Source organism: Pungitius pungitius, chromosome 3, assembly GCF_949316345.1.
Source record: "Pungitius pungitius chromosome 3, fPunPun2.1, whole genome shotgun sequence".
Lineage (NCBI taxonomy): Eukaryota > Metazoa > Chordata > Actinopteri > Perciformes > Gasterosteidae > Pungitius > Pungitius pungitius.
The window spans coordinates 18,769,158-18,787,290 of NC_084902.1; the positions used below are offsets into that span (position 1 = coordinate 18,769,158).

Below are 18,133 nucleotides of genomic sequence, written 5' to 3' on the forward strand. Positions count from 1 at the left end.
TTGTAAGTTATCTTTCACACACCAAAGTCAAGCTATTTCAGTCAGAAAACTGACAACAGAGACCACACCAGGCCTTTAAAAAATGTAAAAATCAAATTCCAGCTCATGACCATCTCTGGCCTTCCTCCTTAGAGCAAACACAGGGACATTTCCTATGTCACAGCGGAGAAGTGCTGTGCTATTAGATTAGCCTAAAGAGACCAAAGCCTCTCTGCCCATATGGATGAATGGAGGAACCAACAAGTCCATCACATTCCCTGTGGATGATGTCCTCAGCACAGCTCAAGGCGCAGGAAATGTGTGTTTGTCTGTGTGTGTGTGTAGAGCACAAGCTGTATTTTGATGTAATGTGATCAGTAATGAATTTTGTGGAGGTCAAGATGCGACCGGGGCGGGAGGGGGGGATTGGGGAAGAAGAACAAGAGACGACTGAACACTGGTGTCTGTGAGTCTCTTAAATGTAATGTAATGAAGAAACACAGGGGGCGGGGAGAGGGGGGTTGTCAAAGAAAGGGAGAGAGAGAGAGAGAGGCTACAAATGAGGTTAAGTCCTAAGCTTGTGTGGTGTGTGGAGGGGGGGGGGGGGGGGGGGGGTGGGAGTTGTGGCAGGACTGGATATGGCTGGGGATGGTTGGGGGGTGATAGTCGATGCTAAATCCATTAGGGCTTTGTGACCGCGCCCCCCCCCCCCCGCCGCCCCCCACATGCACTGCTCTACTCCAACGTCTCCCCACCACACCCTACCCCTCTGGCTGCCTCTAACACGCCACGCCCCCCCCCACCCGCCCCCCACACACACACACACTCACTTAAGAAGTAGAGAAAGAGAACGTACCGCCACTTCCTAAACGAGTTAACCATTTGGACTGTGAGGGCCAACGGCATGTCTGCTGTGCACACATACAGACAGGAAGCAAGGCACCTTCAGATATGCCAAAAAAAAGGCAAAACACACACACAGAACCAGAACTTCATTCTAGTGGTGAGCTAATCCATCACTGGTCCTTATCCTGGCAGCGGGGAAGTGGGGTCGTTTGTACTCCCCCTCGCTCGGTTCCCCTTTTGTCGATGGAGTCTTTTGGCTTTACAGCGAGAAATGAAGCAGCTTGAGTTCCCGGTTGGAAAAAGCGGACCACAAGATGCAGCGGCTGCGACTGGGAGAATGTTCACGGGAAGTGTTTGTACATGTGAATGCGTGTTTGGTATGATCTCAGCTGACCTGTAGCAGATCCCACTATATCCCTGGTGGGGGACTCGGACATGGCATCTGCCAGTCTCTCCCGGAGGCCTTCGTCACTGGCGTCTGCTGAGCCAACGTTGTGTCGCGGTATGCCGAAGCTCTCTGGCCAGCTACCACACACTTCCAGCAAGGTCACACCACGTCCGTCGAAAGGACCTGCACGCAAAACACAAACACAGGGTTAAGGCTCTTTTGGTTATATGTAAATTGAAGGATATTCGCATTTGTACCAACCCTCCAATAATGAACTGATTTACATGATCAGGACCAATTCAGGACATTTGAAACTGAGTGAAATATATGAAGCTGTATCCATTTCTGCTTGTCTAACTGCCAACTTTGTTGCAGGGAAGCTTTAATTCCAATGATGTTATGAAATTAGCAATTGCAATAGAGGTCGAAACGAACATGGGAACTTTGTACATTTCCTATTTACTGTTTAAATACTGTACTTAAGTTAGAGGTAACCAAATTCAGCATCAGAATTTCCATTCTATCCAACTTAATTCAATGATACTCTTGAGGACACATATTGTACTAAGTTAACTTAGCGTGATGAAGTGTTACTTGCTGTTTGAGAAGTTTGTCAATTTTCCACTAAATACATCTTTTAAAAACTCTAGAAGAGCAGGTTGGCCCTTATTCAGAAGATCTGCAATTCAATCCCTTGCTGCTATACTCTTCAAGTCAAAGTGTCCTCAGCAAAAAAATACTCAAACCCAATTTGGTGTATGAATGAGCATTAGTTGAGATCCTGATGGGCAAAAGGCACCTGGCATGGAAGCCTCTGCCATTAGAGTGTTATCGTTGGTCTTAAATATACGATTTTAATGATTCTAAAAGGAGAAGAATTTGTCTATTCTCAATTTAACCTTAAAGATATATTGCCAAAATTACTTTAAAATGCAAATCATTTTATTTTAACACTAGACTCAAACATCTTAACCAAAAAGGAAATTAATTGCGAAACGGCTCCTCTGGGGTCCAGCGTATTAGCTGGTTCGAAGTAACAAACAGACAAACACACAACACAATCTTCATGCATGTCAAACCAAATCCACCCAGACCTACGCCGCTCCTTAATCTTTTCTCCTTTCTGTCTGCCGTGATTTCTGCAATCCCAGAGATCTTGTGCTTTGGAGCCAGAAAGTCTGCAACCTGTTTCCCTCCCCTTTACCCCACCTCTCTCCCTCCCTTTCCCTCCCTCTCTCTCTCTCTCTCTCTCTCTCTTATTGTGTGTGTGTGTGACACACATACAGCCTGTCAGGCAGACATGCAACGCTAGAACGTGGGTTATGTAGTGTAACTCAGGATAATATGAACACAGAGGTAGCCCTGCATGCATGAAAATAAGGGATTTTTGAAGATGGAAGGGTAAGGATTTAATGGGGAGAAAAAGGGTGCTTCCACATCCTGACCGCTTCCTCTAAGGCAGAGGTGTCAAACTCATTTCAGGTTCAGGCCAGATACTGCCCACTCTGATCGAAAGCCGGCCAGACCAATAAAATGCGATAAGGCAAAGTCTGCGATAATTGCAAAGTCATCCGGCAGGCCGGAAATGGCCTTGACATATGTGCTCTAAGGCATTGTGGAGATGAGCCATAGCGCTTTGAAGGAAAGCTCCAACTCAGCCTTTCAGGGGATGGACACCTAAGCTACACATTGGTGCTAGTGGTAGGCGGGGCGAGAATAAACCTTATCTCAAGAGGAAGATATTATAAGCTGTTGCCTGTAGAAAGTAGCCTTAGGCAGCAAGGTGAAGGCCAGCTTCTGTCCCTGTGGACTCAGGTCACTGTCTTATCAGATTGGAAAACATTCAATTAATGTTTTATCCAATACACTTTGTGACCTGTAGTCCTGTAGTTGAATACATAAATATATATATATATATACTGTATATTGTCTTAAATGTATGCCAGTCATTTGTTGTAGTAACAAATGCAGCATTGCACAGAATATCTAAAATACCTTTAAAAGGTCTCCAAAGGGTCAAAAGACCACACATTACACAAAGTTGTCAAGTGCTTGGCTTTCAGACCAATATGATGAAACAGCGTTTTCAATCACTAAACTTGGAAGAAGGCATGATGTATTCTCACTTCATGGAGACATTTTCTCTCTGTCTCATTTTCTAAGACGAGTGGACTCACTCACACACTCGCGCACACACACCCACGGAAACACACAGACACAAACAAACAAAAACACACAGATTTTCTGGTGGTCATGTGGGTATCAGCAAAACTTCAGTGAGAAGGTAGCCAGAATGACTTCAAAGTAAAGAGTGAAGACAGGAAAAGAAGAACCCCTCTTTTACTGGAAAGACCAGCAACCATGTGTCTGTTTGGATGCGTGTGTGTGCTTGCATATTGGAAGTAGAGAGAACAAGGATGGATGTAGATTGAACTTGACTATTTAATATGAAGGTAGTGGCAACTAAACCAGACAACAACATTGTAATTATTCAGTTTCTGATTGGAAGAAAAGCTCAGAGATGGTTTAAATTGAAAAGAGTCGCATTTAAGGCACTGTAGCATATGACATTAAATTATTGAAAATGAAGCCATCAGGGTGTGATTAAGATGTGTTTAACTCGTATTATACTATAAGGCTACCCACGTACTAAGACTTTTGTGGTTTGCATTGAAAGGGGTTGATTTAATGAAATTCTAAAATTCGTAGGCATGTCAGACCTCTGCCAAATGGTCAGCTGGAGGTTTTAGCATGTTGAACATCTATAAGCAATGAGGCACTAAGCTGTGTTGTCCAGATGGGTCTTTGTCAGCTGCAAAATTCAATTCAGCCTTTAAAAAGACACAAACTACACACACACACACAAACATACACGTACACACACGCATTCAGTTATCCCGCATTAAATCAACCATCCTGCACATCATAATAACATAATATCACCTCTAAGGCAAAATGCAGAGCTGTTGTTTTACTCATGAACACACACACACACACACACACACACACACACACACACACACACACACACACACACACACACACACACACACACACACACACACACACACACTCATGGCCATCTTTGATAGAGGACCTGCTGGCACTGAAGGGGAATCCTTTGAAAAATCAATCCAACACACACACACACACACACACACACACACACACACACACAGTTTGCTTCTGAAGTGCAGCTAACTTATCAGGAAGCTAAGCCACTGTGTGTTTGTGAGAGTGAGCGTGTGCGTGTGTGTTTGTGTGCTTTCGGAGGTCGCTCAGTGTTATCACAGCAAGGAGCATGGAGGCCCGTGCAGCCTCTCGCCCCAACATTAGCACCTGTCACCGGCCTGCAGCAGAGCTGAGATTTGCCAGGCCTGAGGAGTACACACACATGCAAACATACACACACACAGAAACATAGACACACAGTAGTCTGCTGGCTGATAGCCAGTGAGCCAGGCAGATCAAAGGTTTTGACAGCGGAGGCTTTTCTGGATGATAAGAGCTTGGCAGAAGGTTAGGAAGAGCTTTAGGTTTAGGAAACCAGGCCTTGATCAATATGGGCCTTCGGAGGCCGATACTGTTACTTGAGACTGGACCTACCGATAACTGATGTTCAGAAGTTTTGAAACACAGTCACAAACAGACTTGGCAGACTTGAACAAAGTGAGTGCATTTTACTGTGTAAGAAAATAAAATCATGTATAACAGGTTTGGCCTCATTGTGCCTTGCATCACTTAATGAAGGGTAAGGGCCAGTGTTGTTTATTTCAGTTGTGACATTTCAAGTTCAAGTTATATAGGCTTCATTTACATATATTTTACTAATATTTCCTGTAATAATCCTTACAACCTATATAGTCAATCCCTCTCTGTCTTAGATATAGATATAATTTGATTTAATCAATAAAATAATCAACCCAGACTGCTTAATGTTTTTGTTTCACTTCCACTGAACAAGTGTTGATGCATATTTGTACTTTTCAAGTCTATTTAAGGGACATAACTACAATGATTGTGAGTTTAACTACAAGCACTGCTAAAGCATGCGTGAGCTACCCTCAAACTGTGCCTCCACATATTCTGTGTTGACACAAACAGAAGCTGCAGCTCTGCTAACACATTTCCTGTGTAGATATAATTTATAATCATGGTTGCAATGTTGCATTTTTACATACAATATCATTAATACCATTACATATTCAAAAAATAGCAAGCATGATTACTTTGATTTAATTTCACAGTAATTGTCTGAGATCAAGCTCATAAATACATTCATTCAATTGAAGAGGCATCTGTCTTCTGAATCCAAATGTCTTTTCTCACTTATTTTGAATCTGTTATTTAAGTCAGGAAATGGAATGTTGGTGGACGACGAGCAGGACAATTCAAAACACACGCCCTGGATTGCTGTTTTCCCCTCCATTATGTTAAACCCGACAGGATTAAAAGCCCCTCTCCTCCCAGCTGTTAGTCCGTACATACTGGCCCTACTTATCCTTTGAGCCAGTGCTACTTTCCTTAAAGATTTAATCAAACTGAGGCGGTTTGTGTGTGTAACTTTACAACAGGGGCTTAGGATGACATAGTTGGATATGAAAACACATCCCATATGCACCTCATATTCACCTCACAAACTAACATCAGTGCTTCAATTCAATATTGTGCCCATTCAATTTGCTGATTCACACAGCTTCCATTTCTTCAACAGAAACTGTGTGCAGCAGGCTACAATCTAAAACCAGATTAAATAACAAAGAAAAACTTGATGCTAAATTAAAATCATCAACATTTATGATTATGTTGGCAGCCGTCCGACTGAAAAAGGAGGCCTTTTGGGTTATGATACCCTGGAACACTGTGGCAATGTTTTGATGGGCCCAAAAGGTAGCAGCCTCTGGCGTGAAGGAGACCAAGCAGAAAGTGTGGGAAGAGTTTGGTGCAACCATAAAGAAGGACTTTTGGTTGGCAGGGGGGGATGTGTACAGTAAGGATGAGAAGACACTGATCACCACAATTGAGAAGGTTATTGGGCGGTGCAAGGAACACTCCAACCACTACGTCCTCTTGGATAGGGGCTGAGGAAGGATCAATCGTCAATTTTACTTGTGAAAGTCACTGAGTCAAACAAATCCCTAGTGGCTGAGCCCCAGAGATTGATGACATCCGTCCTGTCACAATGGGTGCTGGTGCAGGCGGAAGGGAGGACTCAAGCGCAGGATTCAAAGTTTTCCAAAAGGTGCTCTTTATTCACCAATGTAGACTGAACAGAAGGACGTGCACCAACAATGACTAACATTAGACGATGACGCGACAAGGGACAACAGGCACACAGGGCTTAAATACACAAGGGAGGTGCAGGTGATTGGACACAGGTGGAAGCAATCAGGATATCACATGACAGGACAGGAAGTGAAGCTCACCCAGAGACACGAGACACAAGAAAACTACAAAATAAGACAGGAAGAGGACCCAAACCGTGACACGTCCATAGATGCTGAAAGCAATGGGTTTTGGGGGGGCTCGGCCGATAGTCAAACCATGGATTTAAAAGGAACACTGCAGTTTTTGTCCTGGAACAACCAGCCAGCTCTTTACTCTTGCAAAGATCATCCAGGTGGCCTAGGAGTATGCTCATCCGGTCTACATGTCTTTTGTGGACATGGAGAAGATGTAAGTTTGTAAGTGGGGGGGCGACCCGACACCAGATGAGCGGTTGAAGATGAGATGAGAGATGAGATTTGTTTGACATATTGTGTTAAGTAACAACAGCTGGCGTGGCCTTCTTTAGACAACATTAGTGCATATTCGTTACGGGGGAATAATTAGGTGGTTATGGTTTCATATCTGTTTTGATAGATAGACTATTTGTTCAGTCTCTCGTTCAAATTCGGTTCCAACTGTTTTGGAACACGGTTGAGTGCTGCTTGGAGGTAGATGTATGGGATTTGTTGCTGAGATGGAAAAGGAAATGCTGGAAAAACAGCAAAAGTGGCCACCCAGGTTTGCCTCTGGAATGAATGTCGATTGTAACTTTTTCTACTAAAGACAAAAGTCAGATTTGAATCGGGGTCATGAAAGGGGCTTAGCAGAACATGGTCCGTTATAAACAACAATGCTGTGAAAGTGCATGCCATATTTCCTCTTGAAAACTTTGGGAACATTTCTCTTCTTGCATGAGGCCCATCGAACATTGTAGCGATTTTGTGATGCCCCTTTTTCTTTTTTATCTTTTGGTAAAATGATCCTTTTTGCAATCCAGCATACAGTAGAGTAAATCTCAATTCATGGCAGAGACCTAAATATGTGAAAATTGCTACACAAATCATCACCAACTGTACTACCAGTTTAGAAAAGGTTGGTCACTCTACAAACGTGTCCTCGTTTGGAAGATTAAAAAACCTGATTCATACAAGACGAGTCACACACACACACACACACACACACACACACACACACACACACACACACACACACACACACACACACACACACACACACACACACACACACAAATGTTCTCGAGGTCTCATGCCACTGTTTCTGGGTTACCTGTGCAGTTAAGATGCTAATGCCTGGTTTATGTTAATTCAATTAGGCTTTAGTGCGAGGGGGGTGATCGGACTAATTCCTTTATTATGGGTGCTGTATATTATGCAATGGTGGGTGTGTGTGTTCTGTGTGTGCGTGAGAGAGAGAGAGAGAGAGAGATAGTGTATTAGCTGTTTCTGGGAAGTCAGGCACTGGGTAAACAGGAACAGCCTGTTACTAACAGAGAGATCGTAAATTAGGTGGTAGTCAGGTGGGAATTACACTGAGTTATGTGTTCATAACGCACACCTCTAAAAGATAATGTGATTATTGCAAAAATGTATGTCTTTGCAAAGCTTAAAAGGCTTCGGATAAGACTGCATTAATTCCACAGTATGGTCACGGTGGAGCCTCCCTAATGGTGCAGTTGCATTGGACTGCATTGTATTGAGAGGTTACACTGAAACCTTCAGTTGTTGGCTATTTGACAGGGTGAAGACTCAAAGGTAAGGGTGATGACCATAACGACAAGCTCGCAAAAAACAGATGTCAGCAATGAAAGCTAACTAATGCCCAAGAAAACAACACCGATGCCTTTCCTCCAGGAAACAGAAGCAGCCACTGGGCATCTTTTGACCAATAGTTAATTTGCACCCATGAGGCTAGTTTTTAAGCAATTGCTTGCTATATGCAGGAATGACAACACTCTCTCTACAAAATATCTTACATCATTAATAATGAATGTAAAGATGGACAAGGCAATATTTTACGCCGCATGTTTTTTCACAGATGACATTTGTATTTGACATATCACGAATACCTGTCAAACACATGCTCACTAAGTAAACCAATGTCCGTGTCCCAATTGAAAGCTTCTCGAAACCCTAAACATGATCTTTGATTAGACCTAACCACGTAGTTTTTTTGTTTGTTTGCTGATCCTTAACATAATTGAGAAATTTGCAGTTTTTAGACAGCAAAAGCGCCATTGGCGGTTAAAACAATGTTAATATACAGATGTAGAAATGTCAATATGAAAGATTTAAGGATTCAGCTTATCCGGGATTTGGAAAAAACTTACCATGCAAACGTTTCATTCTGGTGACTGTGTAGTGTGAAAATAGCACTATTTAAAAAAAAGATTTTAAGGGAAAGGAAATAACCTGAGCGGCATAACAGGGGTTAACAAGTGTCGTTATTACTGTGTATTGGTTAGTTAGTCCAAATTACAAATAGAAGACTTTTCTCCAGCAGCTTGTCTCTATGCAGCTGTGGGAGGGTTCATCATATCAGAGGAAGATGGCACTGAAAGGTCAGGGCAATCCCATGTTGTACATCCATTCCAGCATCGTGTGAAGATAGACTGTGGATTCATTCACTTGTACTCAAATACAATGACACTATTCACATGTTGTATAGATTACTTCACAGAAGCACACTTTTAATAGACTCACTTTCACACATACTTCTATGACTGTGCTGTGAACCCACACTGACATCCCTTCAGGCTGTGTGTGTCTGTATGAGTCGATCAGAGAGAACGTGAGGGGAAGAGAGTGTCTCTGATATCCTCAGGGAAACGCAGAGTGTGAGCTAGCTGGCGGAGTAGGTTTGTGGTGCAGTGCTAGTGTTAATGGAGATGTAAGCTCACAGGATTAGCACCCATAGGTAGGTATGCGTGTGTCTGTGTGTGTGATTGTAGGTTCTTGACAGGCGGGGCCTTTCTCTCATTACATTAAGGGCAATGGCTCTAAATCATTTACTCCCTTTGCAGTCTCAGTAGTGTCGGTTAAGTGTTAGTAATCCCCGTCAATATGGGGGTCTGCCTTGAGGCACTTTACTCGCTACCACACACACACTCACACACACACACAACAAAACATATGGCATTCGGATATGAAGACGCATTAACTTGTGTGCAGTTAATTGCAGACGAGTCCACAGACTACCCAGACACACTTTCTGCCCACATGGCTTATTCCAGGCATGTTGAATTAGACAACAGCACTGCTTTGCTCACAATGAAGCTTAAGGATTTCACTGCTAGCTATGACTTGTATGTGTCTAACTGAGCATGATGTAATCGGCCCCACACTAACACACGCTCTCGCTCAAAGAAGTACACAGACAGAGGTTTCCTTGAAGCCAAAGCCGAACCTTAATATTTATGCTCCTAACGCCTAAGCCCTAAAATGAAGACAGTAATACAGTATTCTCATATCAACCAAACATTAAAAACTGCAACAAGGTTAACTCTATGAAAAATGTTTCAAGTGTCATTCAATGCCACGTGAATGTAACGAGGTAATGAAGAAACAGTGGTGGTTTTGTTTTGTCAACAAAGTAGGATTGTTAAAAACATGGTTGAACCTAAAACAAGTACCCAAACTATGTAGAACAAGAATGCAAATTAGGGGAAATAGGTGAACAATGTCCTGACCGTGAACAATGTAACTAACCACAGGTAACAGGAAAACAGGTCACAAATATCACGCTTTTGGTTTTAACACAGGACAGGGACACTGGTCTCCTATGTTCCCCTCTCACCTAACATGAGGAGTTTCAATCACTATTTAAAAAACACCACTAGTTCCTGCTTTCTTGCTTTAAATGTGTTACACCAATATAATAGTAACAATAACAACATGGTGGGTGTGTCTGTGAAGGGACGACTCTTTGGTCTCCATGGAACCCATATTCATTCAGATATCTTGACCACTGTGAATATGGACCTGCCATATTAGTCCTCAGAAAACTTCGGCCTAACTTTGGAGGGTTGTTTAGCCTCTTTGCAAACAAGCTGACTGATATCCTTGGTACCAGAGTATTATGTTTTATACAGCAACAGTTTAAGAAGATAATCTGCTTCCAACAGATACAACTCTATACACAAAAATATTCTTTCCCCTGTTTGGTGAGAATTTGAATGAAATGATACACTGACTGAAAGCCGGCCTTATCTTTGACATCAGCAACGGAGCGTTTAATGACCTTATTTATGCCCATGGTTTGGAAGGATATAAATTACATCACATAATAGTCTATTCCATTATTTGATTGTAAAAAAAAAATGGCAATAAATATCCTCTGGGTACCCAACCCCCAACTGCTTCCATGGCAGCCTACTGCTTCCAATTGTGTGGGATGGTTAAAAATGCAGGAAAATTGGTTCATTAATAATATTTTTATAAAACTTAAAAAAGTAGAGGGAAAATCAGAAAGAGATACTGTTTATATATTTTATGTATGACAATAGCTGAGCATTGACTCATCCATTCTTGCATGCTGTATATGGTCATGGGGTGATACTTGTGCCTATAGACACCAGCGCTGATTGATGGCACAGCATATGCATTCCTATGTATGCACACACATGAGGTAAATACACATGGACTGTGGACTGTCTGAGTTTGGGTTTTCTCTGGGGTTGATTGTGTTTCTTTGACAGATCAAGTGATGTCCAAACACAGTGATGTGGGCACCTGAGAGGAGAAAACCCTGAGAGGGCCTGCACGGACATATACAAGAACACATGAACCAATGTACAATACGCAAGTTGAAATAGGTAAACACCCCCTGTAATGAGCGCACCCCAGTGCCAGGTCCGTCCGTCCTCTGAACAGGCCACGGGACAGGCTGCTCGGGTGGCGTGTTGGGACGAGGCCCAGTGGTTAGCTATAATGAGGCCTCCACAGCAGAGTGGGTTGAATAGAGAAGAATAGGGGTTAAGTCCTACATGGCTCCCACGACACGAACAAATGACAAACAATGATCAGTTATTTATGTCTAACTCAAAAGAAATGAGGAACAGGAGATTAGGAGTCAGTTTGTGCAATCCATTTTCAGGCTGGCTGCAAATTTACACAGTTGCAGAGAGAGAGTAATTCAATATGCTGATAGAAAACAGCTGACAGTGATTAAGGAACTTACACTGTTTTGATAATGCCACATAGAAAGTAAACCTATGCAGAGGGGTTGGTAACAAATGGTTAAAAAAGAGTTGGAAGTCAGTCTTGCTGCTCTGGTTGGAGAACTAATAGTTGGAGAACAGCGTATGTGTAATAGCACATAAGCTGTGGAAGTTAAAAGACACGTGATTGATTGAAGCTGATTTACGTTATAAATCCACATGTAAGTCTTGGTGGACCTGGTTAATTAGTTTGTATTGAGCTACTATGGCTATGTAGCTTTCTTAATTTCTTAAGCTTTTAGATTTACATTACTATATCTTTGAGTTTTAAAAGTTTTCTTTGTAATCAAATTTCCCTTTTAATCTACAAACTACAATAGTTCGTTCTACATCTAAACTTAAATTGCTACCGTATCATATCAAACTATCAACTATATTTCATTTTCATTTCATTTTGTCAAGCCAAATGTGTCTTTGAGGGCTTTACAATCTGTAAACATGCGACATCCCCGGTTCCTAAACCCTCACAATTCCACAGAATGTATATTACCATTATGTATGAATTTAACTTGTTCAACTAATATTTGAGATGCTTGAAACATTTCTGAAACTATGAAGCAGATACCAATTCAGTCAGTGTCATACGGAGCTGATCGCTGTTTTGAGAAAAAACGAGGCCCTGTTCAAACAACTTTGTTTCTATTTCAAAACATATATGCATTACTACGTTTACACTGAGTATCCCCGGTGCGTCTGAGTTTTAGAGCATCGAAAGCCAAGGGGTTCAAAACTGCTCCCGAGGACGGATGTATCTGGACACTCCAGGGATACATTCTCGGGTAGAGGAGTAAACACACACATTTTAACAAAATACAACAGCCACCTTGATATTTGAACAAATACCAACACCAATGGCTAATTCCACATGGATAACAGACTACAGGCGTTTCGACATTTTAATATCAGCTGTTTTGCAGTTAAATTGTGCGCAGCATCGTCAGCGGGTCATAGTCTGTCAAAACATTAAACATCAAAACCTTCCATTTGTCAATTTTATATAGACAAAGATCTTAAGTATCAAGCACGACCATCCATTAAAACTGTAGGTAAGCAACAAATTGACTTCCTGTTTACACCGGCACCAGTGCCCAGTGTACGTATAGTAGTACCAGTAATGGTCATGGGATATTGGTTTTCTGGGTTGATGGTATTTATGGAAATCTTTATTCAAACTATGCCGTTAGTGATAAAAACCACACAGAACATCGCTGGTACGCTACTGAGCATGAGCAATATCTGTGAGATTAGTTGCGTGCGCAGGCCCCAAAAGTTAACAGGGATGTTATGATGGTTTTGCATATTATCATACCAGTACCTGATGGTTTTACCCTCATTTCCACTTTAAGCAACGTTTTCTATTAAGGAAACACAAATGTTTTCAATTATAGTGTTAATTGTTTTTACTATTTCGTTTTGATTTCTATATCCAGTACTACTTTTATATGGTTTGTTTGTATGGTATTGTATTGTTTACATTATATTCAAATTTAAGTCTTTCTAGCAATGAGGGAGCTACAAGTAGATATCGTGCAGTCTCGTATTGAACAATGACAATAATAAATACTTGAATATTATTCCTAGACTGCGTCATCGCAGTACAGATATAAAGCATCTTTTATCTGGTCAGAGAAGAGGAGACCACAACTGGCGCTAGACGATATTTTCCATCAAACCAAAACAAAGATTGGGGAGTGTACACTTCAGCGTGCAAGCACAGCCAGCTAATTGATTTCAGGCCAGATCGTGTTGCTGCGTAATGGAGCGGGCTAACGTGATGATGAAGCTGGGATGGTCATGGTGATGACTTTCACAGGGACTCCAGCCTCATTTGTTTGTTCGACAGGCCGCAGGCCTGTGTGTGTACACGTGTTTTTCTCCATTTGGCATAAAGGATATGGATTAAGCTATAGAGGTGACAGATGATATGTTTACACGACAATGTTTGCTTTCTGCACAATATTCAATTACAAGGTTTGTGTGTGTCACCGCCTGTGAATAAACGTGTGTGTGAGAAAGATAGAGTGTGTGCATGCCAAGTCATCTGTGCTTCAGAGGGAGTGTGTGAAAGGGTCACAGGCCTCTATCAATCACACAGAATTTAGTTCCTTCCCTCCTCACCGTCTCTCGCCTCAGTCCAAGCCCCACACTTTTTTTGAGAAATATATATATACATATAATATCATTCCAAATCTAAACGCTTCTGGAGCGTTACCTTAATAATATTGTGTTGCGGTGTCAGTGCAGTTGGTGGATCTGTGTATAGAAGAAGTGGATGTGTTGTGGAGCTTTGAGCCATCTTTATTTTTTTGCAACCAGAAATGACACAAATAATGAAGTACAACTAAAATGCTGAATAAGACAATTTTCGGTGCTGTAAGAGTGAAATAGGTCATGGAGGGCCGTTTTTTCCTGAATGCTGTAAGGTAATGTGTACCGTACTTGGGCAAAGAAAATGTGTTGGGTATGCTGTACTATCAGTGGTCATGGATATTGTTCGGTTTCTGACTTCCTCTCAGGGGGGTAAACGATAAGGATTCCCAAAGCCACAGCCTTGTGTTCCTGGAAATCCTCCACAATTCAATTTGGTCTTAACGCTCTCTACCTCGCCTAATGTGTCCCTAAGCTGGCATTCACACCACAGAGAGGGGCAAAGGGGATAGACTGAGATCACTCCACTTTGATTGCTGTTAGGTTATGGAATGCTTTAAATTCAGACAACTTGCTCCATCGAGCCAACCCGGATCGATCACATGCTCCATCCTGCATGGCATCCACAAGCAGTACAACAGAATGAGAATGAGCAGGTGGCAGGGCAGCCAGGGACAGAGATGGAAACAGAGAGAGAGAGAGAGAGAGAGAGAAATAGAGAGAGAGAGAGAGAGAGAGAGAGAGCAACAAAAAGCCAGCTATGATGGAGAGAAAAGCTTTATGACTCCACCCATACTCCACTGGCCTCTTAATTTGAAGCAAATAAATCCTCCATCATTGTGTCTCTCTCTTGGGTATAAAAGCAAGCGTCTTAGAGGGAATTAATTGTGTTGCAGGGGAGGGAAGAGCCCATTTCATTTCCTCGTCAAGTTCGGGGAGATTTGTATTTGAAGCCAAGCAGCCACCTGGGAATGCCCCCTCTTCTCTTTCCTCTCAATTCCTTGATTGTGCCATTTGACTGGTTCGACCGTCTGTTAAATGTGTCAGTGTCCTCGTGTAACAGCACGATTCAACTTTTTTAGGCAAATTGTAAGTGTATTGCTTAAGCGCTATGTAGCTTGTGAGTCATCGGTCTGATTCTGTGGACTCTGGACTCTGTGTGGCAGAAATGGATAGGCGGTGGGAGACTGTGGTTTCAGCTCGGTGTAAGAACTTGTCGGTTTGCATGAATATGGATTGAACTAGAGCTGGAAAAGTTAACTTGGAAACAAAAAGTGTGTTAATGTGTGTGCATGCATATGTATGTGTGCGTGTGTCCAACTCACGGCCAGCCGAGCCTCCTCGGACCTCTAAACAAGCACCATAAATTCACCCTCCACTTACCTGCAGTAAAAATGTCATGAGCAGGGTTTTATTGGGCCACACACACACACATACACACACACACACACACACACTGAGCCTGCTTAGAAATTAATGAATACACCCCCCCCCCCCCCACACACACAGCCTTTTTTCTCCTGTCTATATAGTCATTTACCATAGCGGTCAGGCAGCTTTACATCGGTATTGACAGGACATGCTCTCTGTACGCACAGACTCCACTCTAACACAATTATCCACATAGATCATGTCACAGCCACTCTGTTAAACTCCGTACCCCCCACCCTCAGACATAGACACACTGCAATGAAAAACGAAAGAATTCATTATACATTGAATGTCACAAAGATCCTATTTCTCAGAGGAAAAGCTTCCAAATAGATTTTTCTTTTTTCAGGTTAAAGTGATGAGTTCATTCAAAGTCATTGTTGCATTTTTAGATCAAAATGATGTACCTCACATCTTAAACATCACGCTGAGCGGAAAACAACATTATTTCAATTTTTTCAATTCATTAACATCAAGAGAATTTTTTTTTTTTTTGGCTCACTTTTCATTTCCAGGACCTGTGTAATAACGTATATGCTGCCGATGACACGCTCTTCAATCAAACAGAGAATCAGAGAGCAAGGGATAAAGATAGGGAGAGAGAGAGAGAGATAGAGAGATAGAAGGATTCTCACTGTAAAACACTGCGTTTAAGCTTTTCACTGACACAAAACACCCTAAGATGAACCAAACGTTGTCACAATATTTACCAGTAGGATTTATAAAACCTTTTAAAGAGAGAGAAAGAGAGGAAGGGGGGGGGGACCGAACCTAACCAAAGCACAAAAGGTTAAAGGATGGCAAGTATGTATGCTCCCCCTATTCCATCTCAACATACACATAGACAGACATGAAAGCAAGCAGCAGTGAACAGTGTGTGTGTGTGTGTGTAGGTGTGTGTTTGTGTGTGTATGACACATCTGGGAGTGTAATCAGTGGGCTTCTTTCAAGAGTTGCCAAAGCAAACAGGCCAATAAGGAATCCACTTTACAGACCATCGATCTCTGCTGGCCACCGCCAACACAAACACGCACGCACACACACACACACACACACACGCTCACATACAGTAAAATACCCACCTATACATACACAGAAATGTGACAGGCAGACTCATGTGAACCCACACACACTGCATGTTCTACAACACGCATAAATATATACACACACATAAAACAACATACATTATACATGATACAAAATTCTATTCTTGCACATTTCCGATATTTCCATTCTTGAATTGAAGAAAGTTCATAATTGCCATTTCCATTATCATTTTTCTGAAAAACATCCGTTTAATAAATAAAAAGTGGTTGATGCTGATTAGCACTGGATTTTTTCTCAATGCACTCAAAAGTTATCCTGGACCTAAAAGATGAGTGATGCAACACTCATTTTAAACCTACTGAACATTAAAACAATTTCACAGATGTTCATGGAAAAAAACATCAAAGCCAATCGATGATATACCACTGACCACTAGACACCCAGGAGAGCTTTACAACAATTCTATTCTTGTGCAAACTTATCCTCTGCTTCTCTCTATTACCCATTTTTTCTTTTCTTTTTTTCAAACCAGACTGGGGGGAAAGACACAGAGATGCAAACAAATAAACAATGGAAATATTGTTATGGGGAGTCTCTGAATGATTCAGAGTGTCCCGCACTGAGGAGCCAATGGCGTCTAAAGCACTTCCAGATGATCCTCAGACAATGGAAGGAGAGAAAACAAGGCTGATACGTCATCCATTTACTTTGGGCCACATAACAACAATAAATTCTGCACAGGCAGCAGGTACACACACACACACATGCGCACGCACACAAGTAAGTATGTTTGTTCATGTGCATGTGTAGCAATCTGAAAAAGGAAACTAGATTGAACTGATAGGAAACTGCATATACTTGAAAGCCAAGATATAATGCAACCCACCAACAGGTTGTTTTCACAGTCCGTGCACACACACACACACACCTACACAAACAAACAAACACGCACACACGGCTGCCAAATGCAGGAGACAGCCTCCATTGAGAAAACCAACGAGCTGTGCCTCTCCTGAGACTGAAGGGCACACACGTACACGTGCGCGTGCTCACACAAACACGGGTAGGTCCACACAGCAGAGCTATCATTGGCAGCATCAGACTGAAAGCCACTGGCTGTGACAGAGCTGTGAAGCCATGCTGGCAAACATCAGCAGCATGCAGATTCATGATCCGTCCCGTCTCTTCACAGATACTAACTAAGGGACAAACCTGCTGTGTTGGTGGGTGTGTTATTTAGAAACGCTTGCAAGTTTTGACCAGTAATGGATTGAATTATGTGGTGAAAAAAAAAAAATCTTAATCAAGATACAGATCTCTTCTGGTCAGCATTACCCACCTTTGACCTGACGGATATAAAGTGGACTACTCTAAATGATTAAACATAGTGATCAACACTACAGTTCATTGTTAATCTATGAAAGGCGGTTGGTTCTAATGAGATATTCAGATTGCACTGATTGGGAGGCTGTAATTAGGGGTCATGGAGCTTTAAGATTAGGCTTGGTTACCAAAAAAAAGGTTCTAGATAACCCAACATCTGTTTTTAATTCTCTTCCCTATTATTAAAAAATAGTTTATTTAAAACTGTAATTAATACAGCTATGGCTATGATAGCGTATATGTCACCATGGTGACTCTTAGCCTTGCCTCTTTATGTTTATTTATTTAACAGATGTAAAACTAGGCCTTCACACAGTACAAAGGGCTGTCGTCAAATATAAAGGCTCAAAAAGGTTTTCGTTTTAAACTATTACTAAAACAAGATTATGTGTAGTGGCCAGTATGCC

At 41.9% G+C, this 18,133-nt stretch overlaps 1 protein-coding gene across 2 annotated transcripts in view; it reads right to left on the bottom strand.

The window, feature by feature from the left end:
- The window catches only part of bcas3 (BCAS3 microtubule associated cell migration factor), a 260,468-nt gene that overhangs the window by 24,491 nt on the left and 217,844 nt on the right, over window positions 1–18,133 (bottom strand). For both annotated transcript variants that reach the window (XM_037479089.2, XM_037479079.2), the window contains one exon: window positions 1,220–1,396. In XM_037479089.2, coding sequence (XP_037334986.2) covers window positions 1,220–1,396 — 177 coding nt within the window. The remainder of the gene's footprint in view (window positions 1–1,219; window positions 1,397–18,133) is intronic.